Source organism: Drosophila ananassae, chromosome 2L (assembly GCF_017639315.1).
Source record: "Drosophila ananassae strain 14024-0371.13 chromosome 2L, ASM1763931v2, whole genome shotgun sequence".
NCBI lineage: Eukaryota > Metazoa > Arthropoda > Insecta > Diptera > Drosophilidae > Drosophila > Drosophila ananassae.
In genome coordinates this window covers 25693491-25720557 of record NC_057927.1, presented here as the reverse complement: position 1 = coordinate 25720557, position 27067 = coordinate 25693491, and the positions used below count along the sequence as shown (strand labels likewise).

At 41.3% G+C, this 27067-nt stretch overlaps 5 protein-coding genes and 1 long non-coding RNA gene across 21 annotated transcripts; 2 read left to right on the top strand and 4 right to left on the bottom strand.

The window, feature by feature from the left end:
* Positions 1–3377: 3377 nt before the first annotated feature.
* LOC116654578 lies at positions 3378–4851 on the bottom strand. Of its 3 annotated transcripts, none has more exons than XR_004309809.1 (5): positions 4726–4851; positions 4577–4673; positions 4312–4518; positions 4069–4262; positions 3378–4017 (listed from the first exon to the last, which is right to left on the bottom strand). It is a non-coding gene; the product is annotated as an uncharacterized LOC116654578 (long non-coding RNA). The 3 variants fall into 3 exon arrangements; XR_006506941.1 differs by having other exon boundaries at positions 4069–4248; XR_006506940.1 differs by having other exon boundaries at positions 4069–4518.
* A 509-nt stretch (positions 4852–5360) lies between these two features.
* Positions 5361–7332, bottom strand: LOC116654494 (prolyl 4-hydroxylase subunit alpha-1-like). Its single transcript, XM_032449505.2, has 6 exons — positions 7108–7332; positions 6909–7060; positions 6703–6853; positions 5825–6650; positions 5604–5772; positions 5361–5544 (listed from the first exon to the last, which is right to left on the bottom strand). Exons 1-6 carry the CDS (start codon positions 7308–7310, stop codon positions 5456–5458), a joined length of 1590 nt encoding a protein of 529 aa, XP_032305396.1. The 5' UTR covers positions 7311–7332; the 3' UTR covers positions 5361–5455.
* A 176-nt stretch (positions 7333–7508) lies between these two features.
* Positions 7509–9503, bottom strand: LOC6505563 (prolyl 4-hydroxylase subunit alpha-1). The gene is made up of 7 exons (XM_032449506.1): positions 9307–9503; positions 8957–9250; positions 8693–8892; positions 8090–8643; positions 7985–8032; positions 7776–7926; positions 7509–7718 (listed from the first exon to the last, which is right to left on the bottom strand). The coding sequence occupies exons 1-7, from the start codon at positions 9474–9476 to the stop codon at positions 7687–7689; spliced, it is 1449 nt and encodes a 482-aa protein (XP_032305397.1). The 5' UTR covers positions 9477–9503; the 3' UTR covers positions 7509–7686.
* A 543-nt stretch (positions 9504–10046) lies between these two features.
* Positions 10047–18359, top strand: LOC6505962 (phosphoribosyl pyrophosphate synthase-associated protein 2). Of its 13 annotated transcripts, none has more exons than XM_014905374.3 (8): positions 10047–10150; positions 15626–15862; positions 15925–16213; positions 16271–16437; positions 17063–17119; positions 17383–17527; positions 17595–17741; positions 17806–18359. In XM_014905374.3, exons 2-8 carry the CDS (start codon positions 15666–15668, stop codon positions 17962–17964), a joined length of 1161 nt encoding a protein of 386 aa, XP_014760860.1. In that variant the 5' UTR covers positions 10047–10150; positions 15626–15665; the 3' UTR covers positions 17965–18359. The 13 variants fall into 13 exon arrangements, with proteins under 13 accessions (XP_014760860.1, XP_001964689.1, XP_014760857.1 ...); XM_001964653.4 differs by having other exon boundaries at positions 10074–10351; XM_032449499.2 differs by lacking the exon at positions 10047–10150 and adding an exon at positions 10539–10555.
* LOC6505565 (cytosolic carboxypeptidase 6) lies at positions 11751–15143 on the bottom strand. 2 transcript variants are annotated; one of them, XM_032449498.1, is made up of 5 exons: positions 14841–15143; positions 13335–13900; positions 12904–13278; positions 12521–12836; positions 11751–12461 (listed from the first exon to the last, which is right to left on the bottom strand). In XM_032449498.1, exons 1-5 carry the CDS (start codon positions 14851–14853, stop codon positions 11872–11874), a joined length of 1860 nt encoding a protein of 619 aa, XP_032305389.1. In that variant the 5' UTR covers positions 14854–15143; the 3' UTR covers positions 11751–11871. The 2 variants fall into 2 exon arrangements, with proteins under 2 accessions (XP_032305389.1, XP_001964691.2); XM_001964655.4 differs by lacking the exon at positions 14841–15143 and adding an exon at positions 14145–14240.
* Positions 18360–23670: 5311 nt separating the features above from the next.
* On the top strand, positions 23671–27027 carry LOC6505963 (sodium-independent sulfate anion transporter). Its single transcript, XM_001964656.4, has 4 exons — positions 23671–25008; positions 25380–25682; positions 25745–25890; positions 26244–27027. Exons 1-4 carry the CDS (start codon positions 23877–23879, stop codon positions 26574–26576), a joined length of 1914 nt encoding a protein of 637 aa, XP_001964692.1. The 5' UTR covers positions 23671–23876; the 3' UTR covers positions 26577–27027.
* Positions 27028–27067: the final 40 nt, after the last annotated feature.

Genomic DNA, 27067 nt, shown 5'->3' with positions numbered 1-27067 from the left:
AAGCGGTATTCTTCAAGGGGCAATTAACTGTTAAGCTTCCAAGCGGCGGCAACAAAAAAGTACAAAACCAGGCGAAAAAAATAGTTGTCTCGCTGGGCGGTGAGGGGAAGGATGTGTGTGGGGCTTGCATAGATTAGATTTTTGCCGGAACAAGCTGCCATCCAGCCGCACCACGCCCCCTTCGCCTTGGCCGTGCAGTGGCAAAATATTTGCAGCTGCCACAGCAGCGGGGACCGCACAGTGGCGGCCATAAAAGAGCCATTAACGCCAGGAGTTGGACCAGGACTACCACCTCCTCCCGCTCCTTGGGGATAATTTAAAGCGTTTAAATTCGGGGCGGTGAAAATGCTTGAGTGGAGCTGTCAGCACCATCAGCGCATCCAATTGCCAATTAGCCAAGGTGCAAAAAATCAAATTAAAAACCGCAGAAAGCAAACCGAAAAAAAAGATAAATTAGAGGGATATCTTGGTAAAGTTTTACCTTGGAGATTTTGTTCTCCAAAGTTGGACACGACCATGGAAGAAATAAAAATCTGCGAACTGCGAACACGAAACCAATTTAAGTAGAAGAAAAATACAAAAGAAAATAAAGCAATTAAAAATTGAGGAAAATTTAATACACTTTACAAGTCATTTGGTTTATTTATTGGAAAATTATACAAAGTTATACAGTATTATTTTATTTAATTATTTATTAAAGATGATATAAATATTTAAAACACTACAAAACTAAATTTAACAGAATCATATAGTAAACAGTATTAAATAGAGTATTAAAAGAACCCTCAACCAGCTCAAGGATCCGATGTCAAGAAGCAAGGACACTACCACGCCCAATCGTCTTTGCTTTCTTGAGAAAATTAATTTCAGCAGTGTCCTCTACAGCCAAAGGGCCTTGATACTAAGGACATTTCGAAGGTGCATCAATGAGTTGGCTTTGAAAATAAAAAAACCTATATATTCTGCACCCCCATCCAAACTCGAACCCACTCTCTTTTTTTTGCTTTTCCAGAAAATCCCAAAAACTCCCAGAAACCAGGAAATCTCAATCTGCACTCCAGCAAATTGTTGTTTAAATAAAAATTTAAAGCAAATTGCTACGCGGAAGTAAATCGTTTTGTGGTAATGGTGGATAAAAAATGTAAGCCACGGCATATCAAATTACGCCAGAGTTGGGACCAAAGGGAGATGGAACCAGATGACAAAGTGCGTGGTTTTGCGAAGGAGCAACAAACAGGACGAAGGGAGTGTAACAAGGTGTAGCCGCACAAAGTAAGTCAGCTCCTTGATAAGTGCCTGGCAAAGGTTGGGGTGGATTTTCCCCAGGATGCGGCTGACAGTTGGGCGCGTTTTGATGCGATGCTAAAAAATTGTTGCTAATTTTTTAACAGTCAACGGAGATGGAGTTCCGGAGATATCGCATTTCAGGGCAGGAGACGACGACATCGTCGAGTGCAAATGGTTGGCATTTTAATTTTATTAGGGAAAGAGCAACAAGCAGAGCCGGGATAAAAAGAAATCCCTTTCAGGAGATTGTTGCAAGGATTATGGAAGAATGATCTATCTTGAAGATAAGGAAAGCAAAGGGTCTGCCAATTAGAAGCCTTTTAAAACATGAATTTTTCAACTTGTCTTTAAAACTTTTGGGTGCTGAGTAAAATCACCTTTTAACCAAAAAAAAATCTGCTTTTACTCATTGTCTTTTAAGTTTTCCCCAACCTATTTCCCATTGCAATTTAAGCCACCGCAGAAAAATGTTGGCAACATATTTTGCACAAACACCCATGCAATCAGAGTGAGATGGAGACACAGATACGCACACTGCGAAAAGATACAGATACAAAACAGACAAGGGCAGACGAACGACTTGAGGGATTTTGCTGAAATGACATTTGGCTCCGCATGTGACAGGCTGTGGATGAGGACGAAGCCTGCCAGGACGAGGACGCAGGCGAGGACAACAGGCACCGGAGCAGCCAGGCACTGGCATTGAAAAAAGCAATTTAAGTCAAGTGCAGGGCTGAAGCCAGGAGGTACAAAATCACTACCTAGACGCCAGTGATGGAGGTACTCTGGATCAAGGTGAATATTTAGTACAATTTAGGTATAAGAAAGTGCTCTTAAAATTTGTAAAATATGGAAATCTGTTCAAGAAACAAATATTTAAATATGTTCTTACTTCATCTTGAAAAATGAAAAATAAATAAGTTTAAAAAAATATTCAGATTCTTAATATTCTTATAGAAAAACCAACCAAAGTACCACTGTTGAAAAAGTCACAAGAATAACTGCAATCGGGCGTACTCTATACGCATGCCAATTGTAGCTACCTTCCCGGCCCAGTCCATCACTCATCCGCAGGGTGTGTGCAAATTTTGATAAATTGCCGCCACTACCTTTGGCCAACAAACATGGGTTATTCGGCAAGGGGATGGAATGAAAAGTAAGGGAATAAAACCTGCATACATATGTTGTCTGGCAGATGAAAGGACTCAATCCGGTGAGGTGAAATCAAGACAAATGCATCGTTCTCCTTAAGGAGAAAACTGCACGCCATCAATCTTAATTGGAAGTTAAGTCGAGAAGGCGGTAGGGAACGACATGCAGCCATGAAATCGGAAAACTTTTTCTAAGAGCGACAAACAAACAGGAAGGCGAACAAACAATAAATCTGGAAAATTATTAGCCGCGCCAATCGAAATCGAAGTGCAAACTTGCAGACAAAATATTGCGGAAGTGGGTTGGAGTGCCAGCCATGCGTGATAAATGGCCAGAAGGAGCCGCTGGGAAGCCAAGAGGTGGACCACTGCGGCTAATTGAATTTAATTGCCCACTTAATGGTGCAATGAGCTGGAGCCAGATGCCTGCGAAGAAAACGAATCGAAGTGCTATTTGGAGTTCAAGGTAATGATAACTAATTGAAAGGGAAGCTACAGCAATTATGAATCGAGTTTATTGAGAAATAGTTATATAAATAGCAATTAAAAATTCGAAATAAATTATTTATGGCTTTAGATTGCTTAATAATAATTTAAAAACTTATTCAATAGGCAACGACCGGCTGAAATTCCTATTGAGGGAAGGTTGTATGGAGGAAATAATAAACATCTGATCCGATTCATAAATCCAACCAGTCAGTACTACAAAAACGAAACTATTATTGCTTCAACAAACCACATAATATAACTGACCAAATTTATTACCAGCAATCTCTGGACACCCACAACGCAAAGTATTGAACTCATAATCATGGTTATCCCTATTTATACTCATCCAAAAGAGAGCCGAACATTTTATTGGCGGCACAGCAATTTTTAAATTTGGAAAAATTGTTGCCCCACCATACTCCACTTTTTTTAGCTGAAGGACAAATTCTTAGAATGTAATTAGTTTTATTATTTAAAATACTTGCAAAAAATAGAACTGTAGCTAAACGTTCTCCATACATGAAACCTGTCTTTGCGTTGAAGAAATCCCAGTGGGGCAAGAAGACACCTCCAAACCTGTAGTTTAGAAATTGGTGAAGCTTAGGCCAGCTTGTCTTAAAGCCTGTAAAAACACCGATCCTTCTTTCGATTCTGTCTGTAATTAAGCGATCGGTGTCCTTTGCCGTTTTGGGGAGAAGCCATGCGCCCTCTCCGGTTCGAATAAAGTCAACAAGTCGATCCTGCGTTTGTACTCGAAAAACTGTAGGTCTTTTCCTATGGGTCCTGCTCATACGTTCTAATTGCTGGATTTCCAAATCACTTAACACATTGTGAAAAATTACAAGGTAAGGTTGTAAAGAGAGCTCTTCCATTCGAAATGGTGCTAGTGTAAGAAATTGGGAAGAACTTTTTTAAGACACAGCCATCGAACTTTTACTCGATCTACTACACAGGATTTTAAAGTCTTTATGAAGCTGCAAGGCCTCCATTTCTATAGTTTTGTTGGAAGGATTTTGCCAAAAATGATGGGCAAGATTATTGCCTGTTTTACCAAACATGGAGTCGTCCATTAGAAGTTAGTTTACTTTACCTGTAAAGAAACAGATATTAGATCTACATTTTTTTCTTTTTGCTTAATTACCCATGGCAATATTAGATTTAGCTAGGATCATATTAATATCTTTAATAGTCACTTCAAAAATATTGTAATAGTTACGTAGCTCCTTTTCATAAATGTCCTTTGCAAGTAAAAACCATCGAGAGGCGGAATCAAAGTCCCCCAACATAAAGGAGAATTTTCCCACATCGTAGCAATCAATAGCTGCCAGTTTACCCCTAAAATAAATAAACTACCTGTTTTTAATATTATCTTAACAGGACTCACGTGTATTTCACTCCGTCTACTATTCCGTGGGCAACTTCCTTGGGTTCCTGGTCATAAGTATAAGCAATGCGATATATTCCCAATCAAGCATCTTGGAGACCATCTCGTATATGAAGCTTTTCTCTTATGCCGAAAATTTCATTTAGTTTTTATTTGGTTTTCCTTTAAAAATAATTTTTGTAAAGAAAAATAGTCTAGGGAGGATAGCTGACCGCAATAAAAAAACATTAAAGCAATTCACTTTAAACTTTCTTGAGCAACAAACCGATAGTGTTCTGATTCCAAATGACTTTCCTTAAAGAATTGTAAATCCATTAGCTGCAGAAGATCCAATCGCATTTTTTCAATGTTGTCAATAATGTCTGAAACATTTTGAATAGTTTTTATTACGTATAGATCAAATTAAGAACTTACCTTGCCCCACAGGTTGCTGGATTCCTTTTCAGTTCAAATACCTTTTACATTCAAATTTATCCACATGTAATGCATAAAGGGACACCGAAAATATTGAAAGCTATTAGGAGGAAGTCATAATTTATTGAAATACAAACCTGATTTGATTGAAAATGTTTAAAATAAACTAATTTGCTGAAAGATCGATTGTGTAATATCGATTCGACTCGGCATTTTAAATATGAATACTTTTTAGGAAATTTTTAGCTTCAGTTTTAAAATTACACTGGCAGAAAAACGAGTACTACACTTGTTAACACAAATACTTTCATTATTACTAATAAATTATTAGATAATGAAGACTTTACTGACATTTTAGTACAATAATTATTTCTAAAAGCTTGTTCTAGTAATCATTAATATCCCGAATTCCATAAGAAATAACTGTTTCTTTGCCGATCTAACATACTTTATATAAGCAAGAGTGTCAACTAAAAAATCTTTCGATTTCAATCAAAGACTAACCACAGTTTAGCTAAATTCAACATAACGATTGAAAAGATTTTTCAACACCAAATTCGCCTTGCTATATGATATGTTATAGGGACAATAATTGGTTAAAAAAAACAATGTATATTATTAATATATTTTGTGTGTTCGTTTTTTGAAGATTTATATTCATCTGAAAATAATAAGGTTTTTGTGTTAGAGTGGATGCAAAAAATAAGCCCTTAAATATAATTATTTGGTGCTATTTATATATCTCTCCTGGTCGAGTTCCTGGACGAAGTGTAGGTTGAATAAACATTTGATCATATTCGGATACCCAAGCAGTCATGGCTACATTGAAAAGTAAAAATTGCATAAACTTTTCCTTCGTCAAGAATACAGAAACTCACCCAGTTTGGTACCATGGAATATAGGACAGGCCCCATGGAGTGTTTTTTCATCAAAGTCGTGGGTCTCTCCCTTTAGATTATACCAAAACAAGATCTTTCCTTTTTCGGCAGGCACTTTAACGTTTAGCATGGGAAACACCGTAGCACCACCGTGAGGGGCATCATTAAGCTATAAAAGATTGGCTAACAATCCACACATATACATTCATCAAATAACTCACATAGAACAAAACGGTGGCGATGCGATCTCCTTGAAGTACCGTAGATTTCAGCGACATGTTAAAATAGTCGTGATGCTGGGCATAATGAGCTCCGAATTGATATTTTAGCACCTGAAAAAACTGGTAATCCCAGATTACTAGTCCTGTAACATCCCGCAATATATTTCTAAGGCGTCCATAAAGTGGTCCCTTAGGCGGTCCCTTGACGACTTCCTCATAGTCTGGCAACCAAGATCCCAACGCGGTTCGAAACTTTACATTGTTTGAGGTCCGTGGAGTAGAAACAACCTGCGCAGGTTCCAGTTTAGTCTCGCTCAAGCGTAGAACTTCCGAAATATCCCCGTCGGGCAAAACATCATGGTAGACAACGATATACGGGTCCAGGGAAATCTCCTCCATTTTCAAAGGTGCTATTTTCAGAAATGGCGTAGTGGTGGAGTTATATCGGCAGTGTAGTCTGGTGGGATTTGGAGTGTGAGAGGAACGGCAGGTAGCTTGATAGTTATTTGACAATGTTTCATATATATCTCTGGACACATCCGGTTGCTCCATGTACAGATCTATCAGATGAGTGGCGTTCTCCGCGAAGTCGGGCTGGGACTGTAATAGAGAAAGAGCATCATCTTTACGACCCAATTTCGTCAGGCATCGAGCCATCAGCAAGACCACATCGTTTTGGAAAAGCCCAAGGATCTCATAAACTTCTTCATAATCTTCATGCATAGTGTTTATGGTATTCTGTAGCCACTGATAAGCCTCTTTGATTTTACCAATCTTCAAGTGAAATTTCGCAAGGGCAAAGCAATCCAGCGCTGTGAGAGTGGAACTTGGAATAAAATATTAATTTATGTTTCAGATATAGCCTCTCGGTAACTTACTTGAACTGTATTCCTTCTATGTGGCCACTGATCATTTTCAAAGCCGTGAGACCATAGGTATGTTGTATTCGAGATAAGGCCTCTGTGGCCTCCACCACATCCGAGTGTCTGGGTAGCTCTTGAAGATGTTGTTTGAGAAAATTTATTTGATCTGAAAAATCTATTCTTTAATATCACATGCATTTCATTCTATGTTTTTCACAAACCTTCACCTACTGGCCTTTGCATGAACTCCTCTATATAGCCCCAGTCCTCGTACAAATGTCGAATTAGAGGAAAACTGTGCAAAGGATTGGATAGATATTCCTCTTCAATGCCCTTTGCTGCGTTCAAGGGCTCTCGAATTTCTTTGACTATTCTGTTAACCAAATTAGGATGATTTTAAAATGTTTCGAAAAGAATTACCTTTCTATATGGTGTGCCCTTTCTTCTAGTTTTTCTGCATAATCATATAAATTGAAAATCAGTTCCTCGTCCAATTCCATTAGAATATCCTTAGCTTCATCTGATAGGGGAAATCTATTGCTATTTGTAAGATTGGCAGCATTTTGAGCTCCTGCACTCACAAGGAATGCCAATAGAACAGACACACTTTGAGGCAAAAACATTTTGAGACTAATTTAGTAATTCTTCTAGACATTTGATCTAAAGCCAATAAAAGCGTGACAAATAAATTGATTTTTTATGGAGCAGTATTGGAAATATACTGGAGTAGAAAATAAAATTGTATTGCTCTGCTTAAAATATGATTTATTTAATTGGACTTATATTTCAGATATAATATATTTTAGATGTAAAGTAAGGCATTTAAGAAAGTTTTGCCCCCTTTTATTCTGATAGAAAAAACAAGTAAAAGTATAAATTGAATTAAATTATAAATAATCGTAGCAAATAAAAACTTCAGTGCAGAAAATTATCCTTGGCTGGTTCCAATGAAATCAAAAGTATGTAGTTTCAAAATAATCCATAATTTTTCAAAAACTTTTACTCATTCTGGTACACGAACTTGATCATTACTAGAAGAAAAAAATATGAATAATTATGTATCCTTTTGAAATGACACTTTTTATTACCAAGTCCATGGCCAGCTATATTGGGACAAATAGTGGTTCCAAGTTCTTTTTCATCAAAGACAACCAAGACGTTTCCCTTCTTGGGTTGAACAAACATGTCGAACTCGTAGTCGGGAAGGATAATGGCTCCACCCAAGGGAACATCGTTAAGCTTTGAAAATAATCTTTGAATATAACTCTAAAATTACATTTTTGTTTATGAAACTCACAAATATCATGGCAGTGGCATCGATGTCTGTGAATCTTACGTCGGCAAACTGGGTGGAAGCTTTGCGTATTAAATACATGTTTTAAAATACTTACAGATTCATTACCTGGCTGAAGGCGCGGAATAGTTTAAGAACTTCGACAGGCTCCAGACTGTCGTAGGAAACTATGTAAAAGTTGTCCGAGTCCCGATTATATCCTGTCATGTCCAGCACCCTTTCTCTGATACCCTTTGTCACCAAACTATATCCATTCGAAACGGAGCAAACCGTAACCCCCTCGTACAGCTGAAATACAGCATTCGGGGGACACCGCGAATATACATTTCTCATATGCTCGATCTCCGATTCGTAGACACTTTGCGGATACATAATGGTGTAAGGCTCATTGGTAACTTCCTCGAATCGCATATAAGCAAGTGTAAGGAAAGGAGTAACGAAGTTATTGTATTCACAAACCAAACGATTCGCATTGCCATTCCCAGTTTTTAAGCCACGGCACATTTCCTGGACATTGGTTGGAGAATCTATATCATCGGAAATTGGATCCAAGGGATCCCTTAGAGAAAGCAACTCCATTTCACCCATCTCCTGCATGAGGTGAACGTTATAAGGATCCAATTTTATAGCTTCCTCGTAGGCTTGATACTTTTCCACGCGATCTGGTGGGTATATCAATAAAATAGTAATTTTAATAATGTTGCAACTCACTGAGTTTGTCCAAGGCCCTGGCATAATCGCGATACATCTGCCAGTGTGGTGCTCCTATTTGGCCGTAAATATCACTATATTCCGACTGTGAAAAGTTTTTGGCAGCCACGGCAAGCCACTTGGCTGCCGACTTGTAGTCCTTTTCCTTGTACCGCTCTAATCCCAAATGGTAACAATCCAGAGGCGATAGATGAATCGGGCTGGAAGACAAATAACAAACAAATATTAATTATTAAAATTTAGATCGATGAAGGGTTTCGTCACCTATTCCTTTCGTCCTGGGCTACCAATTCAGCAGGTTCATAGTTATAGAACTTGGACACTACCCGGACATCTTTAGCCGCTCCTTGAACGTCCAATTCCTGGGGAAGTTTTTCGAGGAGCCTCTCTATATTCGCCACTTCCTTCTCGCCCACTGCCTTCTCCATATAGATCTGCCAAGAGACCCAGTCCTGGTGCATGTGGCGGATCAAACGAAAGGAGTTTAGGGGATTGGAGAGATACAGCTCGGGGTCATCATTGGCCTCTTCAATCTCTTCAAGGTATTCGTTCACGGAGCTGTAGATAGGTATTCAATTGAAAGAAAATTAAAGACATCTCAAAGACAAACTAACCTATTTATAACGCTTATTTTTTCCTTTAATTTTTCAGCATAATCCTTTAGATTCCGCAGGAGATAACGCTCTAAGTTTATCCAGGATTCTTGACTTTTACTCTGACTGGACAGAGCACAAGGATATCCAAGGATGAAAAAAAAACTTAATATGAGAAGTGTCTTTGCCATATCTTGGAAGAGTCTCGGTGTTGACTGATTTTTGGAAAATGCAACACCTGTAGAAAAATATTGCAAAATAATTTGGCTTAATATCTATAACTAATCTAATTAGACAGAACACTCAACTCAATGGAGAGCAATTTTAGAAGGACAGAAATTGAGGTTTTGTTCTTCAAAAAAATGCAAAAGATATTTTAGAAAAATTTGGATTAAAAGGTAAAAATAGAAAGAACAAAATAAAGAAATATTTAGTCCTTTTTCAAAAAATTCAAAAAGGCACCCAAAGCTCAAAAAAAATAAGCAAAGCTGCCAGATCTCTATAACTTGGTTTTTTACTTATGTGTAAAATGTAGAATCTTACATTATGTAAGGAAATGTATTCGTAAATATTCTGTAAAATCAAGGCCCGGGCTAAGAAAAAAAATCAAATTAATTATCCATTTTGGAGTGATTACATTTGGCAGTGATTATCTTAAGAAGCAATAATATTTTTAAAAAATTTGTATTTTCAACATTGAAGTAAAATCCATTTTACGATATACACACTTAACTTTGTACAAAAAATATCGATATATTTCGACTACCAACAACCCTAGACAAAATAAAAAGAAATATATTTATTTTCGTGTCGCAGAATTCGGGAAGATTTCTTAAAAGAAAGTCGCAGAGTCGTGTTAACAAGAGTAATTAGCAATTATTCATAGTTGGTAGCTGAGTGTGTGTGTGTGCCTATCTCTGTCTCTCTCTGCCTCGCTCTCCCCCTCGTTCTGCCGGTGCTTGAGAAAAAGGATATCAATTGAAAAACTTGAATTGCACTTCTAAAAAGGATTAGAGCTTCAGTGAAATCTACAAAGAAACTACAACATGCTGCTGCAGCGGAACAAGTAAAAAAAAGCAGCTATTACGGCTTTTTCCTCGTTATTTCTGTGTTTAATTTAATTAGTGTGCGTGTGTGTGTTGTCCTCCTTCTTTTTCAATAATAATTTTCTAGTTTTCCCCCATTTTCCTTCCCAAATTGCTTTGTGTTTAATCAGTTGTCATATGTTTTCCATGTTTATTTTTCCAGTGCCCGCGAAGATTTTGAACAGGTTGGGAGATTAAACTCAATTACAATTTACCGAACACCTACTGCTTTTGATTTTATTTGTCTAACCAATTTGCGTTGATATTGCGTGCTATCTTAGAAGGCAAAACCCCAATCCCAACCCCCCGTTGGCTGGAAATTGTGTTTGCATTTATTTTTAGCCCCATTTTGCTGTTTTTGTTGTATTTGTTATTGTTCTCATTTGTTACTTCATCTCGCGCTTTGTTTTGCTCTCCATTTTCTTGTGCAGTGCGCGGCTGACTCTCACCAATACCAAAGCAAAGCTGCCCACAAGCAGATTTTGTGTGCCCGGGAATGCATTTTAATTACTAACTGTTCAATTCAATAAATGCTTACAGATTTCTTATGAATTTATTTATTTTTTGTGTTTTAGTTACAATTTTTTAAGATAAAACCATTTTAAAAGCTGTTTAAAGTTTTCTAATCAAAACCCCAAAAACAGCTGTTGAGGCCAATAAATGTAGAGATCTGGCAACCCTGGTTGCCCTCGCTTTTTAATTTCATTTCGCTCTTTTACGCTCCATTTTGCCTCCAGCCATTCGCCTTTATTTATCAAAAAAATAGGCAAACGGCCACTTTATTGATTTCGTGTTAATTGAAAGCGTTAATCAGTTAAGAAGCGCGCTCTGGCCCAGTCGCCTGTCAGTTCTCCGCCGTTATCAACAGTTTTCGCGCGTGTTTTCCACATTTCCACGACCCCTCGCGTGTGTGTGAGTGGCAGAATCGCCCCAGGTACATATGTATTTATTAGTACAGCTGATGAGCTTGCTGCAACTATATGGTCGTAATATCGTGGCCGATAAGATAAAAGTGCCAGCAAATCCATCTAATTACGCTTGAGTGATAGCCCCACTCTCACTCACGTGTGCTGTGAGTGAAATTTGAGTGGATTGCGACACTCCCCATTGCGGTTCTTTGTTTGTTCATTGTTGGTGTTGTTTCTGTTATGTTTGATGTGGGTGTCTGCTAACTGTAAATAAGCTAGAGCTCACATGTCAACGGTCGCCAATTGAGCGCATCTGCCTGGCTGCGGGCCAAATAAGAGCAAAAAAACAACAATAAACAATCGTTGGAGATAAGAAACCGCCAGCCCCTCAAGGGGTGGTTCTCAGGCGACATACTTGTTGCCCCACAACGCTCTGAGGTTGCACTCATCCGCCACAGACTCATTAGACCCATAAGACTCATCAATTTATTGTAAAAACTATTAGAAAACAAGCGAAAAGCGTAGAAAAGATTATATCTAGATCGGTTAAAGCATCACTCGAGGAGGCCGGAGATGTCCTTCCATCTCCAATCCTACCTCCTGTCGGCGTCAAAGCTATTTGATTTCAGTTTGAGGCTTCCTCGGGTCAGCTGGTTCAAGTCGATTATGGACAGGTAGGGCTTGGGCGGCACATTCACGGGAGTGGGAAGCTCAATAGTCACCGTGGCGGGCTTCTTGCTCCTCATGCCGGCCGCCCCGCCGCCTTGGTCGCTTCCTGCCTTGATGGCGCCCAGGGAGAAGGGCGAATACTGATCGTGTCCAGGAGTCAGAAAGGAACTGGCGGTCGCTGCTCTCCTGTAGTTCCGACACCCACTGAAGCAACTACTGCCCGGGGCAATGGGTCGAACGGGGGAGAAGCCTCCCTCGTCCGAGGATCCCCCGCCTCCGCCGGAGTCGTAGCAGATGCTCAGATTCGTGTAGGCGATGGGGGCGTGGCAACGGGGCGTCTTTGGGCGCGGCTTCACCTCGTAGCGCGTCTTGGAGCGGGAGCGCGAGTGATGGGCGTGGCGGTTGCGACCCCGCCTCTTGCCCCGCACCTCGGTCACAATGGGCATGGGCAGGATGTTGATGAAGCGGTAGTACTGCAGCAGGGTCCTGGCCAGGTTTCTGCCAACCCGGTAATCTGAAAAGAAGTAATGAGATGTAGGAGCTTAGAGTCTCCCCTCCTCTCTGGAAACTCACATCCATCCTCGTTGTAAAGGGCTATGGTCTTGCCGTCCTTGAGGTAGTGACCCGCCATGGAGACCTCCAGGGTGTAGGCGTTCACAGTGTCGCTGAGTCTCTCGCAACTGAACCGCCTGGCACTGCCCGCCTTCCGTTCATCCGCATTGAACATGGTGTGGTCCGCCACGTAGTCCGGAGCGTTGTTGGCGAACAGACGCGGAAAAACGAGATGGCGTTCGTATCTGTAGACATCCTCGTAGGTGTTTCCATAAATAAAGCAGCCGTGCATGCTACTATTCGCGTGCAAATCAATCACAAAGTCAATCTGATAGGTCTAGAAGAAATAAGAAGGGAATGTGGGAGAAATATTAGAAGAAAGAATGGCTTCAAAGGCTACTCACATCCGAGTTGTCCAGCTCCCTCAGCATGCCCTTCACAGCATGCAACTCCGGCTGCGTAAACTCCGAGCCGATGTGCCAGTTTCGGTTCATATCCTGGCCCATCAGGTTGCAGCGATTGTTGCCCAGGAACACTCCATCTGGGTTGACCATCGGCACTATTTTGAAGACAAAGTTGTCTCTCAGCACTCCGGCTATGGGATGGTTGCCCACCAGGAACTCAATGAGGCCCTGGCACACGTGGGACGCAGGAGCTTCGCTGGAATGGGTCCGACACAGGATGACAATCACTCGGATGAAGCTGCGATCCAAGCGATTGGTGGACCGTTGCTTCTGGGTCACATGGTCGATGGTCAGCAAGTCCACATTGCGATTTTGCTAAGGATAATAATTAATTAATTTATTTAAAAAAGAAAGGATAAAATAAGACATACCAGGGACTTAACGAGCACACATCGCGTGAATCTCTTGTCCGATCCCTGCCTGGCGTCGATCACGTTCAAGTAGGACTGCAAGCGGGAGTAGCTATAGGGCCAGGCCAGGGAGAACTGATAGACGTCCTCTTCCTTGTCGAAGATGAAGGCGAAACTGAGGACGTAGTGTCCCTGGTGCATGGCGGACCGATAGAAGAACACCTGCCGCTTCGGCAAGCGCTGCCACTTGGGCCTGCTGGAGCTCTTCACCAGCGGCGTCAGGCCCGAGGCGAACAGGTTCCTGCTCTTGCTGATGTTGACTATGTTGAAGAGCACTCGCTGGTCCTGCTTCACGTTGTCCACCGTGAAGTTGAACCAGAACCGGAAGCGGGGATTGCAGGTGTCTGGTCTGAGGAAGAGATCGTACTCGAACTCGCCCACCAGCTCCGCCTTGCCCAGGTTGCCCGTTTCGAAGGCGGCGTCGAAGCACAGGTGACCCCGTTTGGCCTTTCCACTCTGACCCGGAGGCCGGATTATCACACGGGAGACATTTCCCAGGCCGCCCTCGCCATCACTGTCCTCGCTATCTGTAAGAAAAGGGTGTACCAATTTTTATAAATAATATTAATGGAGAAACCAACGCAGAACATGTACTTTCTGTCGAAATACGATTACTTCAAGGTTATAACGATAAGAATCGAAAGTAAAAGCTGATTATCAAGCGGGTTCGAAAATATAAATAGTGTGTTTCTTGACCTTGCCAATTTTAATCTGATTTGCTTAGTTTTAAATCTCATTCTCATTCAGGAAGACTTGTCCCATTTTCAATACCGTCTGAGCCGCGCTCATACATGCTCGTATGCTGGAGCGGATCGCAAGCTATTCCCAGCATTTTGAAGTTTGTCCGTTGGTGCGTCTTCCTCTGGCGAAATTCCACTTTCTTCTAATGCCAGTCTTAGCCAGCTGAAGTACTGGCCCTAATCCGACCTGGTTCTGGCCCTCCGCCTGAGCTGTCATAACTTTCTTGGCCTGAGGTTAGGCGCCTCCTTCTAATCCCGCCCAGCTCGGCTATCTTTAAACCCAGATTCCCCGTGCCTCCTCCTGCCACTTGGTGCCACACATATGCGTGCCGCAACTTGCCACTGCACTCGCTGGCAGTTGCAGGTCTGAGACGTCAAATGTCTAAAATTGAATAGTCGCCTCGCGGTTGCGTTGGCCCACATTGCAAGTCTAAGTTGAAGAAGTTGAGAACCGGAGGTGAATGTCTCGGGGCGTGAGAGCTCTCGAAATAGCTTCATTGATACTCTTTCTAAGGACTTCAGGGCTTTGGAAAGGAATACATATTATATGCTCTAAACTTTGAGACTTTTTCTGGCATAAATTTAATAAATAAAATAAAATAAAATTCATATTTTTAAGCATTACTTTATCTTAGAAATAATGCTATTTTCCTCGCTTTTCCAAGCGTATTTAAAACTAGTGTGTCTTAGTCATTTTATGGGCCGTATTTATGGCCACTTCACTTACCTGAGTCGCCCATTTTGCCGTTGACGTTTCGACTTCCTCAACCCATCAACTTTTTCTTTGCTTTGAAGCTGCTAGCCTTCGTCCTGGGCCAGGATCGAAAATAGAAATTCAATTAGCTTTTGCCCGCACCGCGATGGATTCGGAATTTCCTCGGGCTTTCACTTTTCTCGCGTTCTCGAGTGGAGAAGTCGCGTGCAATGGGTGAGGTGAGAGGCCGGAGATCTCTATCTGATGGCTGCTAATCCTGGGCAGCTCCCGGTCGCTCCTTGCCGCTTCCTCCGCACCAAGAGACTGCTTCGGAATGCCAGAAGCCGTCGTTCGCATGTTGGCACTTTGACGTTGCCACGCCACTCACGTGTGTCGCCTCTTGTTTGGTCGATAATTCGCAGTAGCTTCCGGCTGGAGGGTTCGCCTGTGGTTTCCTACTTCGCAGCGCAGTTGGCCCGCAGTTTCCAAAACTGGGCAACCGAGACGAGAAAGGCTAAAGGACTAATTGCGTTCGCCGGGGGCTATTTGGTTCACTGGGGCTAATCGATAAGGTCGTATATAGTAACGTGGGAACCTTAACGACTGCGTGTGTGTTGCCTTAACGGTTATGCTGCAAGTGAATGAACCCAGCAACACCCCAACAGCTTAACCCTTAACCCAGTTCCCAGGACATAATGTCCAAAAGGAGGTATTATCTTCTAACTTTTGGCCATGTTACAGTTTTTGTTATTTTGTTTGTTGTTCCACGTTGATCTTGAAATTTAAGCATTTATGCTAATCGGTTAAATCCTTCACAGATTAGGCAGCGTGCGCCCACCGAAGCGTTGCAGGAGCGACATGGACAACACCTCCACCTCGGACATTGTCATCATCAATGGCAACTCCCATCCGGACCTGGCCAACATGGTGGCCGAGCGCATGGGCTTGAAGAACGGCGGGTGCTCCGTTTTCCACAAGTCCAACCGGGAGACCATTGTTGAAATCAGCGACTCTGTTAGGGGCAAGGACATCTACATCATCCAGACCGGTACCAAGTGAGTTCCCATTTTATTCTCCAGTGCTAACGTCTTATAATGTCAACTCTTTCTGACCCCAGGGATGCGAACAACAACATCATGGAGCTACTCATCATGGCCTATGCCTGCAAGACTTCTTCTGCCCGGTCCATTGTCGGAGTGATTCCATACTTGCCATACTCGAAGCAGTGCAAGATGCGCAAGCGCGGCTGCATTGTCTCCAAGCTGCTGGCCAAAATGATGTGCACTTCGGGCCTGACCCACATCATCACAATGGATCTGCACCAAAAGGAGATCCAGGGTTTCTTCGACATACCCGTCGATAACCTAAGGGCGTCACCCTTTTTACTCCAATACATTCAAGAGAGCGTGAGTAAGGAACATATATCCCCTGAATCATATATTTCATTTGTGGATTTCCCATAGATTCCCGACTATCGCAATTCGGTGATTGTGGCCCGCAACCCGGGCGTGGCTAAGAAGGCCAACTCCTACGCGGAGAGACTGCGTCTGGGCTTGGCGGTGATTCACGGGGAACAGAAGGAGGCTGAAAGCGATGAGGTAGATGGTCGCTACTCTCCTCCACCGACCAGGTGAGTTGCAGTTCCCCAATTCGAAGGGCAGGCCTCGCTGATCCAGAAGTTTAAGTCCTTAGTTGTGGGATTCTGTTTGAGTTATGAGTTATGTTCTTTTTAATTTGCTGTTAGCCTTTCTGGATTAGTTTTCATGATCGCAAAGCTTTTATTTATGACTGAAGCTGGCTGCACATTAACCTTATTTTTAGACACTATGCACTTTTTGTTAATTTAAAACATTTTTTATTGAAGAAACAGCACTTGCATTCTAGACATCCATTTTAATCATTTTTATATTAAATGAAAACTTTTTATAAAGTTTCAATAAGAAACTCATCCATTTAATATTTTATTGTTAGCATTGAATGCCATTTTTCACCTCATCTGAGTGCAATTTTGTGTTCCTGGCTTTTGTTTGTACTTCACAGCCAAGACAGGCACTTTTTTGTACAAGTTTTAAACTATTTTGGCTAGAAACTATTTGGCTTTTTTGATTATTGAAGTTTATTGATTGTTTTGCTTAATTTACGCTCTACTCGGGTCAAAAAAAGCTCGACACCCGAATGTCCGACCAGAGTCTTTGTCCAAATTTGAAAAGTTCTAGAAACCAAAATCGAAATTTATCTTTATTTGTGTTATGCAGTGCGTATAGCAATTTATTAGGAAATTCAGTTGAAATGTGCTTACCAGCGACGCCTAGGTTCGTATTTTTACCTATTGTTTCATTTCAGTTAAATTATGATTTTTAATCAATTGCCATTTGTACTTTTTCCCCACCGCTCACCAAATCCACCCACCCCCAAAAACCACTCACTCCACTCCACCACCCACATGATTCTTTTCTTTTTTGGTTTCGATTACGATCCAATGACCAACCTCGACAAAACCAACAACACTCAATGCACCACATTGCACCACTCGAAATACCTAAACCGCGTGAAACTGACGCACACTAACCACTAGAAACTCTACTCCACAACACGCCCCATCCAGCAGCAGCCGGACGCGCACCACTTCCGTCTCTGTGGGTGTGCCGGAGCACCCCATCAAGGTCAAGCCACCGCTGACCATTGTGGGAGATGTCAACGGACGTATTGCCATCATGGTGGTGAGTATTGGAGAGTTTTCTAATATTTTTGTCAATTAATGATTGTACATTTGAATTATTTTCAAAGGATGATCTTATTGATGATGTCCAGGCGTTTGTGGCTGCCGCCGAAATGTTGAAGGATAATGGAGCCTGCAAGATCTACGTGCTGGCCACGCATGGTCTGCTCAGCTCAGATGCTCCGCGTCTACTGGATGAGTCGCCCATCGACGAAGTGAGTGTTTCCTTTAACCCATCAACAGTTTCGTTATTAAATTATTTAAAATTCTATTTAAAAGATCGTTGTCACTAATACCATTCCACACGAGATCCAGAAGCTGCAGTGCCACAAAATCAAGACGATCGACATCTCCATACTGATTGCGGAGGCTATTCGGCGCATTCACAACAAGGAGTCCATGTCGTATCTCTTCCGCAATGTAACGCTGGAGGACTAAGCTGTCCGGTTATCCACTACTCACAAGCACTCACAGCACCCCCCTCACAGTACCCAGTCCATAGCTTGAAGTCACAAATTGAAGGAAAAGGAATACGGAATGAAAGAGTCCGGCTTGTTGTGTGTCCGGTTTTTGTTTGTTTTTCGCTTTAGTAAACCATTGGAAGTGCGCCCAGCGTGCGTTTGCTCAAATAAACGAATGATCCAACATTGTAGCATACTTTTAGCCCCCACTTTAGTCCACACTAAGCTACATGGGTAAAAGTTTTTACTCCAGTCGTTCATTGAAGGTTAACCACTTTCTTCGTTAGTTCGTAAGTCAAAGATCGCTAAACTTTGTCAAAAAAAAAGAAACAAATAAATAAATACTGATTGTACTCTGGTCTGGAAAGTTAATTCGATCGTAAAGGTGTCATTTGGCAATTTATGGTTTCATAATTTATGACAGTTATTGAATTTAAGTACGTGCAATGGCCACAATCGTAAGTTAGCTTACTTTGCATTCTTTGCAGTATTTGACAGATGCCTCACTTTGTTTCGTTCTTATTTGACAAATATTGTTGCGGAAACAAGTGCAGCTGTGATAAGATAAGAAATTCCAGCTCCCAACGCTCGTAACGAATGGAAAGCGGGAGAACCCTGCTTAGGTAACTATCTTATACATAAATCATGGTCCATTAATCAAGCATCAACTTCCAGACCTTGCGGACAGTAAATTTGCATTGCTAAATGCCAGCGGGATGAGTAAAGAATGCGGTTTGAAGCCATGACGAGCTGGGATGGTTCATGGTTCAGAGTCGCTTATTAACCCAATATTTGGGCTGGCCCTATGGCGCATATTTGTGGGTCCCGTTGATAAACCCGGGTCTCTCTGTTTGTTCACCCGAAACCCAAACAGAAACTCTTCTGTGACACTTGCTGCTTTATTATCGCCGCTCGGGCGGTAAATAAAAAACATTGTAAAACGGGCGGGAGAGCTAATCCCAGAAATCTCGAGCACCTGCTGGATTTGAATTGAATGGCAGCGAGTGGCATAAAGAGCGAAAAAGCAAATTAGCCGCCCTAGCTGGAATGCCATTTGCATTCCCGTACCCACCAGCAAGTCACGTGAAGCAGCCGCATTGCGCATACGCCATGTTAGCCCTGCTATGCCTCTGCTTTTTGTGGCGTGCATTGAACCGACTTCCGTCAGTGGGTTTGTACGGCTTTTTTTTTTACAGCAGCCCCCCAGCTATTTACGGGCCATCACTTTTAATGGAGCTTGTCGGCTAATTTTTGCTTTTTTATTTATCATTCCCACAGCATTGCAATTGAAATAGATATTGTTTTTCGTAGAGCGATAACATGCTGTCAGACCCTTTTTGTTGTTTCCGCTTTTATTTGATTTTTTCACCTGTTATCAAGCCAAATTTGATTTGTTAATTGGGCTGGATGGTTGACAACTCATTAGCACGGCAATTTTGGCTCAATAAATTAATTGGTCGGCACGGCAGCGAGTTAGCACCTCTTTTGTCCAATTATCGAAATTATAGTGGGCCATAATCTGGATCTCCTCCCCACATGATAATTATCTTGGTTTTCAGTCGGGGTATTCTAATGATTTGCTTTTTTTCTGGCGGAACGAAACAACAAACTAGTCACACGACCGGGTCAGTAGCCACAAATTATCATTTTGTTTATTTGGAATATGCTTTACATTTTAATAAGCGCCGTCCAGGGGTGGCTAAAATTTAGTTTTTAGGAAAAACAAACATAAATATGAAAACAAATATTTTTAATATTTTTCTTTATTAGTTTTCAAGTTTTATCTTTTCGTCTTGAGATGTAGTAAATAAATCAAATGAAAAGCAAGATCTTGTAGTTATGTCAACAGTTTTTATCTTTCTGTAAAAAGAACGCAATTATTTGAATATTTGCTTGTAGAGTACGTAAATAGTGTTATTTAATATTGTGCCTGCCTTCTTGAATTTCTTCATTTCATCACGGCTTGTGAGTACTCCTCCCTGGCGAACAAAAGTGTCTGAATGACCAGATGCTTGAGTTTCTGTGTTTTTTTGTTTTCTTCTGGTTCGGTCATGTGACCCTTGATCTTTGGTTGCCATTGATCTCAAACAGTGTCATGGATTATAAGCCAGCTTCCTCGGCACAGGCTGACCTCAGACAAGCTTGTAAATTCATAAATTCAGACCGATCATGGATTTGGATACTCGATCGGCGGGTTTTGAGTCACGTGAAGCCTTACGTCTCTGGTACTTTACACGCCTCAATGCAGTCCGCTGCACTCGGGTGGAGCAAAAAAGGGGCGGTGGTGTCGCAGGGGGCGGTCCCAGATCGGTTTGCGTAAGGTTCGGGATCTTATACAATTAACTGAATGCACAATTAACAGTTTTATTTGAGCGGCGATTGTCATTCACTGCAATTGTTTTTGAGCTTAACTTATCTTTGTTGATTTTTGTTTACAATTGCATTGAAAGATGTGCAAAGATACATTGGTGCAGGGAGAGAAAAAATAGACAATTATAGTACAAGAATAGAACTTACAATTACAAAATAATTAAAATAATAATAAAAATAATTGTTTGAACTTGATGTTCTTGAAACGCTATTTATTGATATTATTTACTGTGCTGTTTAATTTGTTGAACCCTTTTTATAGTTATTATGTTTATTACTTTTATAAAAATTATTCTTTTATTTATTTCTCCCAGTGTATAACCCCAGTTACCTTACGTGCTGCCCATATTTGATTATGAGAAGTAAGCAGGGCATACAAATGGACTAGCCGTTCCGGAATGACATGTGACCATCAAGGAGAGATGGGTTTCTCCTTATCAGATATCCGAGCACACCTTGAGATTTCTTCGGTCAGATAACCGCCGAAATCTGGCCATGCTCAAGAGTCTCAAAATTCGCTAGTCTCGCCTTAAGTAGGCCGCCCACGCGCTGCTAAGATTTATTGGGTTTTAATATCCAAGAGGTCTTAAGCTCATCATGCGTGGTTTTTTTTTTCATTTTATTTGAAATTATAGAAGGGAAAAACAAGCGAGAGGCAGGCAGCAATAAACAACAAACAATTAACCGCACGCCAGCAAAATTAAAAGCAAATTAAATTTTCTCGAAATTATAATTGACTCGCTCCCGGACTGACTATGTACATTTAATTGTTCTCTAATGTGCCTGCCCCCAAACTCCGCCCGGGGGTTTACGCCGCGTATGAGTAATGCAAATTGACCGAACAAGTGTTGCATATATCCACTTGCGTCGCATAATCACCGCCCAATCACCTGAACAACTAAGTCAGCGACCTATAAATATTCATAACAAATGCCGCGAAAGTATCTCAGCAATGTCGGTTGATCGCTCGGAGATCAATAAATTTTACAACTGCGGTCAGGCGATCTTTCTAGCAATAGTGTCCATTAAATCTAGTAATAAAGTGAAATCTCGCACTTTAAAATAATAATTTCGCTAGTACAGTAGCTTCTAATTGACAGTTCTTTATTAGTTTCAATATTCTATAATTTATGTATCTTACAACAGTTACTAGTCAATGTAAGGTGGTGTTCAAAATGACTTAACTTCACTTTATATTGGCCGTAATAAAGAAACCGATTAATCATTTTTATTGTAAACGTTCTGGTAGCCACTAATTCTGAATGTGACTTGAGGAAAGTCCTAAAAAATGTTTATACCTTAAAGGTGGAGATTATAAAGCTAAGAACCGACAGTTAAAAGGTTAGTGTATAAATTATTTAGGAATAACAATAATTGCCAATAATAACTATTTTTTTAACCGCTGTTGTGGTTTATATAATGAGAATTAGGTGTTGGAAACCCCAAGAGAAGGTGGAGATGCTTTTCCCTATGGAACTACCCGGAGAAGGGCAAGCAATCTTCGACCTCGATCTAATCCCTGTAAAAGTTGTCTGATTTTCATTAGTCTACTTGGATTGTAGTTCGTAGCCCATTCGTTTTTGATTCTGCTTCACCGATCAGCCGGCTGACGCGTGTTTCCTATTTGGGGAGAAGACTGGAAATGACTAGTTATATGATTGATAGCCCACCAGCAGCCTTTGAGCCTCATTTTCGGCAGGTTTGCCCAAGTCAGTCTGACCCGAAACAAACACGTCAAATGTCATGCAGTTGAAGCGTGCTTTTCAGGAAAATCCCTAAAAAAAAGCCCCAGCATACGAAGCCAGTTTCGGATTCTGCAGAAAACTCTGGTGATGCAAATGGGGAGGTCCAAACCAGAAGTGTTTCACAAAAACCAACCAGTCCAGTGACAATGCTCTCTTAAGGGGCTTCCATCAAATGGTAATTAAATTATACATTTAATTGCTAAATTATTTATGCGATCGACGCCTGACAGACAGTTTGACAAGCCAACCGGTTGAATGTGATGCCAAAATAGTTAAGCACTCCGCAGTACCGACAAATTCCGGCCTTTATCTCGGTCGTACACTTGATTTATAGAGCTCACTCCTCAAACTGATTTATATGCACTCCGGTCTGGTTCTACGGCTGATTGATTTCCCGTGTCGACAAGCTCTAGTAGCACGCGATTACGGGTCATAAAGATATAGAACATCTGACAAAGGTTAGCAATATTCGGACTGGAAATTTTTGGAAATGTGCACTTGTAGAAAAGATTATCATAAATCAGTAATACACTTTCTCATTCATTAACAATAATAACTAACTGCCGTCTTCCTCAACAAAAAAATGAATAACTATTGCAATTGATTTTATTTAATGTTCTGAAAAACCTGAGAGATGTGCAAATCTGGTGGGAAGTCGAATAACCTGTTAAGCCCGGCCTCTATCGCTTTAAAACCCATCCAGGGTGTGAAAATCCGATCGATTAGCATGCAATAAAATACATTTCTCGATTGTTTGTAATTTCAATGATTGCGGCTCCCATGTTCGGTGCCAGCACGTGCGGAAAAATCACAACAAGAGTTGTTGATTTTCCAAAGTTAACAAGTGCTTTGCCATAAAAAAATTGAATTGCAATAGAAATGGATATTATATTATAAATACTGTTACTTGACTGAGCCTTCTTGAAATTATTTAATAATAAAAATCACATTTTAAACAGAGTCATGAACATTTCAAGACATTTCAAGAGTCAAGACATTTCAAATATTTAATAAATTAATTTTATTATGTGACATGTATTCTTATTATTTATCTCCTATAAAAAAATAAGATTATTTGAGGTGTAATGTTTTTTGTTTTTGAATTATTGGGAAGATGGGGAATACGACCTTATTCAGTTATAGGAATTATTTAGCATTAAATTCATTAAAAAACTTATATAATCTTCAATATTATTGATGTAAATAATAAATAATGATATACTTGGGGATGGGCTATGTTTTGGTTTCTCCACAAGTGGTGTCTTACTTTGGGCCTGTCCCATGTTTCCTCCCACTCGCTGAGTTGCCGATGCGGCTGCGTCATTTCCATTTCTTTGGGTGGCTACACGACTACCCCGCCAAGATGAAAAGCCCCGATCTTACATCTCCGATCCCCTGTAGCCGGTTTCAAGATAGAGAGAAGTACTGTGAGAGAGGAGAATCGGGGGATTGTCTCGAGGGGATCGGGGGAGCTAATGAAAGCCGGCGGATAGTCTCGAATGCGCTCGCGATTCGCGACCCACGACGATGCCTATTTATAATCGGTTCCCAGCAGGCGGGCGGCTGTTAGCTCTGCTCTTTCTGCGGCTTCAAATCATTCCCGCAGTGGATGGCCACGCGATCGGTTCGGTCTTTGGTATACATCGGTTTAGGATCGCGGTTTCAGTGTCAAGTGAGAGTGCCATGAAGCCTTAGAGGCGTCTAGAAAAGAAAACAAGGAAACAGTCGATAAAAAAGACCATAATAAAAAAAATAGTTTCAATAAAAAATCAAAATGAATCCCAGCAACGATGGTGGTCACACCAACAATGGATTCAATGGCGGATCTGAGGTATCCTTGGATATTCCCACCAACACCTTGTATCACACTTCCCGGGACTGCATTGTCCAAGAGGATCAGAGTTCTCAGGAGACCTGCCTGGAGTCCACCCAAAGTTGCTGCTCGAATCTCTGGTCTAACATTTTCCGCAAGAAAACCTTGTACAAACGATTCCCCATTCTGGTCTGGCTGCCGCAGTACAAAAAGGATTACATTTTCGGAGATATAGTGGCGGGTATCTCGGTGGCCCTCACCGTGATCCCTCAGGCCTTGGCCTATGCTGGGATAGCAGGACTCGACCTCCAATATGGCCTGTACGCCTGTTTTTTGGGATGCTTCATATACATTTTCATCGGATCCAGCAAGGATGTGCCCATTGGACCCACAGCTATATCTGCTTTATTGTCCTTCCAAATCGCTGGAGGAAGTTGGCAAATGGCCACGTTGCTCACCTTCCTCACAGGACTCATAGAGATCCTTATGGGCGTTTTTCGACTGGGCTTCCTTATCGATTTCGTTTCGGGTCCTGTCGGAGCTGGCTTCACGAGTGCCGTGTCCTTGATCATATTCAGCTCACAGATGAAGGACTTTTTAGGCATCAAGACCAGTGGCAATACCTTCCTGCAAGTATGGATCAGCATTGTGAACGATATCCACAACATCAGCTGGCCAGACTTTATCCTAGGACTCATCTGCATCACACTCCTGCTAAGTCTGAGAGCTTTGGCCAGTTTCAGTTTGGGTCCCAAGGAGGGCAAGTCCACATCCCAAAAATTATTTACTGGAATTTTCTGGACCATTGGCACTGCCCGAAATGCGCTTTTGGTTTGTGGCACCGCAGGACTCGGATACTGGTTGTCCTTGAGCGGAAAGGAGGATCTCGTCAAGACAGTTGGCTTCGTGCCCAAGGGAATGCCCTCGTTTCAACCACCACCCTTCCATATCGATCCTGTTTTGAATGAAACTACTGGCGAGATCCTGGAGGATGGCCAGAGCTTCTGGGATATGGTCAGCACCCTGGGATCCGGATTAATTGTGGTTCCATTAATTGCTCTTCTGGAGACAATGGCTGTGGTGCAAGCATTCGGTGAGTTTTATTTTTTAAACATAAAGGATAGAGGAAGTTAGAAATGACTTATCTTGAATAATTTCGAATATTTCTGATTAATAAATCTGTTGATTTTGTAACTTTATAATGTAGAATTAAAATTACATTTTTTATTGGTACCGTAAGGTATTGGCTACTTAAATTGTAATATTTAAATGAAATCCAATTAAATTTGTAATAGCTCTGACAGCAGACACACATTTACATGATCATGATAATTAAAGTAATAATTTATATTCCAACCATGTCGTCACTCGAAGTTGAATCACAAATTTACATTTTTTTTTTGGAAATACTTTTTGCGTCTCGAAACTAATCTGAAATAATTGTTTTATGTTTTTCGCCTGCAGCTGACGGCAAGCCTACGGATGCCACTCAGGAACTGATCGCCTCTGGAGTGTGCAATGTGGCCAACTCCTTCGTCCAGGGACTGCGCAGCAACGGAGGCGTGGCCAGGGGCGCTATCCTTAATGCCAGTGGCGTAAGGACTCAGTTGTCCAATTTGTACACCAGTGTGATCGTCATCATTGCCCTGCTCTACCTCACTCCCTGCTTCTATTATATCCCCAAAGCGGCACTCGCTTCCATCATTATTGCAGCTGTGATCTTCATGATCCAATACCGAGTTATCAAGCCCATGTGGCATAGCAAAAGTGAGTTTCTACTTTTAAAATATATGACAAATTTCAGAAATAAATATTTTTTTTATTTTTAGAAACCGATCTCATTCCCGGCCTAGGAGCCTTCTTCGCCTGCTTGGTCCTGCCATTGCAATTGGGTATCCTGGTGGGCATTGGCATTAATGTGGTCTTTATTCTATATCAGGCAGCCAGACCCAAGTTGCGGATCGAAACTCTGGCGGTGAGTCATCTGAATATTATATTGAAAGCTATCAGTGTCTGAAAGTATGCTATAGAAATACAAAGTTCTTACCAGGATATTGCTAAAAACTATAACAGTATATTTTGAACAATTAAAATTGATTTTTAATAAATAAAAAAAATTAATAAATAAAAAAAATAAATAAAAAACGGGACTAGGTTTTAATATTTTTACAATTTTAATACAATTTTACGACTGCGTTTATGAGTAACTTTTTGTCTCTTGAAAATACATTCTTTTCTTTGTCTCAAGTTTAATTAAAATTGCATTTATTTTATTGTTATTCATTAACTTTTATTTACTAAAAATGAATATTGTTTTATATTTTACAGACAACAAGTGGCCTTAAGTACCTGATGCTTACCCCGGATCGTTGCCTGATCTTCCCCTCAATGGAGTTTGTGCGCAAGGTGATCAATAAACAGGGTGTGAAGTCCACTCTCCCTGTGGTCATCGATTGCACCCACATCTATGGAGCCGACTTCACCGCCGCCAAGGTTATTTCCACCATGGTGATGGACTTTGAGCAGCGCCATCAGCCGCTGATCTTCTACAATCTGCAGCCTCGGGTGGCGCAGGTCTTCGAAGGCCTGAACAAGGATCTGGTGGTGATATACGACATCACCACACTGCACGCCAAACTGGCGGAGAAGTCACCCATCTAGAAGGGAATTTCCCATGGGTTCTGTCCGTGATCAACGCTACAACCTCGACATACGCTAGTTTAAGACTCGCCCTAAGTCTCTGTGTTAGCTTAGTCTCTGTTTCAGCCTTAGTTTAGTTAGTTTGCCAGCGAGGCCAGCGACTAAATCGCAAGGCAAGGGCGATCGGCCCACGCACATCGCCTTAGTTGAAAGTACCATTCCATTCCATGTGGCTAGCTCAACTTAATTAGCATTTAAGTTGCGGTATCCGCCGATATCTGCACATATTTATTCGGTCTCTGACGAAACAGTTCGAATTTCGCTGAGCGAACTACCAGAGTCAGAGTTTCAGTCAAAATCAGCTCCCACCCGCGATATTGCCGCCGTGCTTAGTATTATAAAATTATGTGTGAATAGCAAACTAAAAGTATTAGCATAACTACTTAAATAAATCAAGTAAATATAAGTGAAATGGCTGTGAAATGTTTTATTGGTCAACCATCGTGGTAAAA

What these genes read in the sequence shown, in the direction of transcription:
- LOC6505565 (XM_001964655.4), bottom strand. Translation starts at nt 14,205, where the DNA reads ATGCTGGGAATAGCTTGCGATCCGCTCCAGCATACGAGCATGTATGAG. An exon ending in GTATGAGCGCGGCTCAGACG is followed by an intron (nt 13,901 to 14,144) that starts GTATTGAAAATG and finishes CTTTTCTTACAG; the next exon opens with ATAGCGAGGACAGTGATGGC. An exon ending in GGGAGCTGGACAACTCGGAT is followed by an intron (nt 12,837 to 12,903) that starts GTGAGTAGCCTT and finishes TATTTCTTCTAG; the next exon opens with ACCTATCAGATTGACTTTGT.
- LOC6505962 (XM_001964653.4), top strand. Translation starts at nt 10,332, where the DNA reads ATGCTGCTGCAGCGGAACAA. An exon ending in TCCAATACATTCAAGAGAGC is followed by an intron (nt 16,214 to 16,270) that starts GTGAGTAAGGAA and finishes GATTTCCCATAG; the next exon opens with ATTCCCGACTATCGCAATTC. An exon ending in TGCTTACCAGCGACGCCTAG is followed by an intron (nt 17,120 to 17,382) that starts GTTCGTATTTTT and finishes ACTAACCACTAG; the next exon opens with AAACTCTACTCCACAACACG.
- LOC6505563 (XM_032449506.1), bottom strand. Translation starts at nt 9,476, where the DNA reads ATGGCAAAGACACTTCTCATATTAAGTTTTTTTTTCATCCTTGGATAT. An exon ending in TATTCCGCGCCTTCAGCCAG is followed by an intron (nt 8,033 to 8,089) that starts GTAATGAATCTG and finishes GCTTCCACCCAG; the next exon opens with TTTGCCGACGTAAGATTCAC. An exon ending in TATAGCTGGCCATGGACTTG is followed by an intron (nt 7,719 to 7,775) that starts GTAATAAAAAGT and finishes TTTTTCTTCTAG; the next exon opens with TAATGATCAAGTTCGTGTAC.
- LOC116654494 (XM_032449505.2), bottom strand. Translation starts at nt 7,310, where the DNA reads ATGTTTTTGCCTCAAAGTGTGTCTGTTCTATTGGCATTCCTTGTGAGT. An exon ending in GCAAAGGCCAGTAGGTGAAG is followed by an intron (nt 6,854 to 6,908) that starts GTTTGTGAAAAA and finishes TAGATTTTTCAG; the next exon opens with ATCAAATAAATTTTCTCAAA. An exon ending in ATTCCATGGTACCAAACTGG is followed by an intron (nt 5,545 to 5,603) that starts GTGAGTTTCTGT and finishes TTTTCAATGTAG; the next exon opens with CCATGACTGCTTGGGTATCC.
- LOC6505963 (XM_001964656.4), top strand. Translation starts at nt 23,877, where the DNA reads ATGAATCCCAGCAACGATGGTGGTCACACCAACAATGGATTCAATGGC. An exon ending in GGCTGTGGTGCAAGCATTCG is followed by an intron (nt 25,009 to 25,379) that starts GTGAGTTTTATT and finishes TTTCGCCTGCAG; the next exon opens with CTGACGGCAAGCCTACGGAT. An exon ending in GCCCATGTGGCATAGCAAAA is followed by an intron (nt 25,683 to 25,744) that starts GTGAGTTTCTAC and finishes TTTTATTTTTAG; the next exon opens with AAACCGATCTCATTCCCGGC.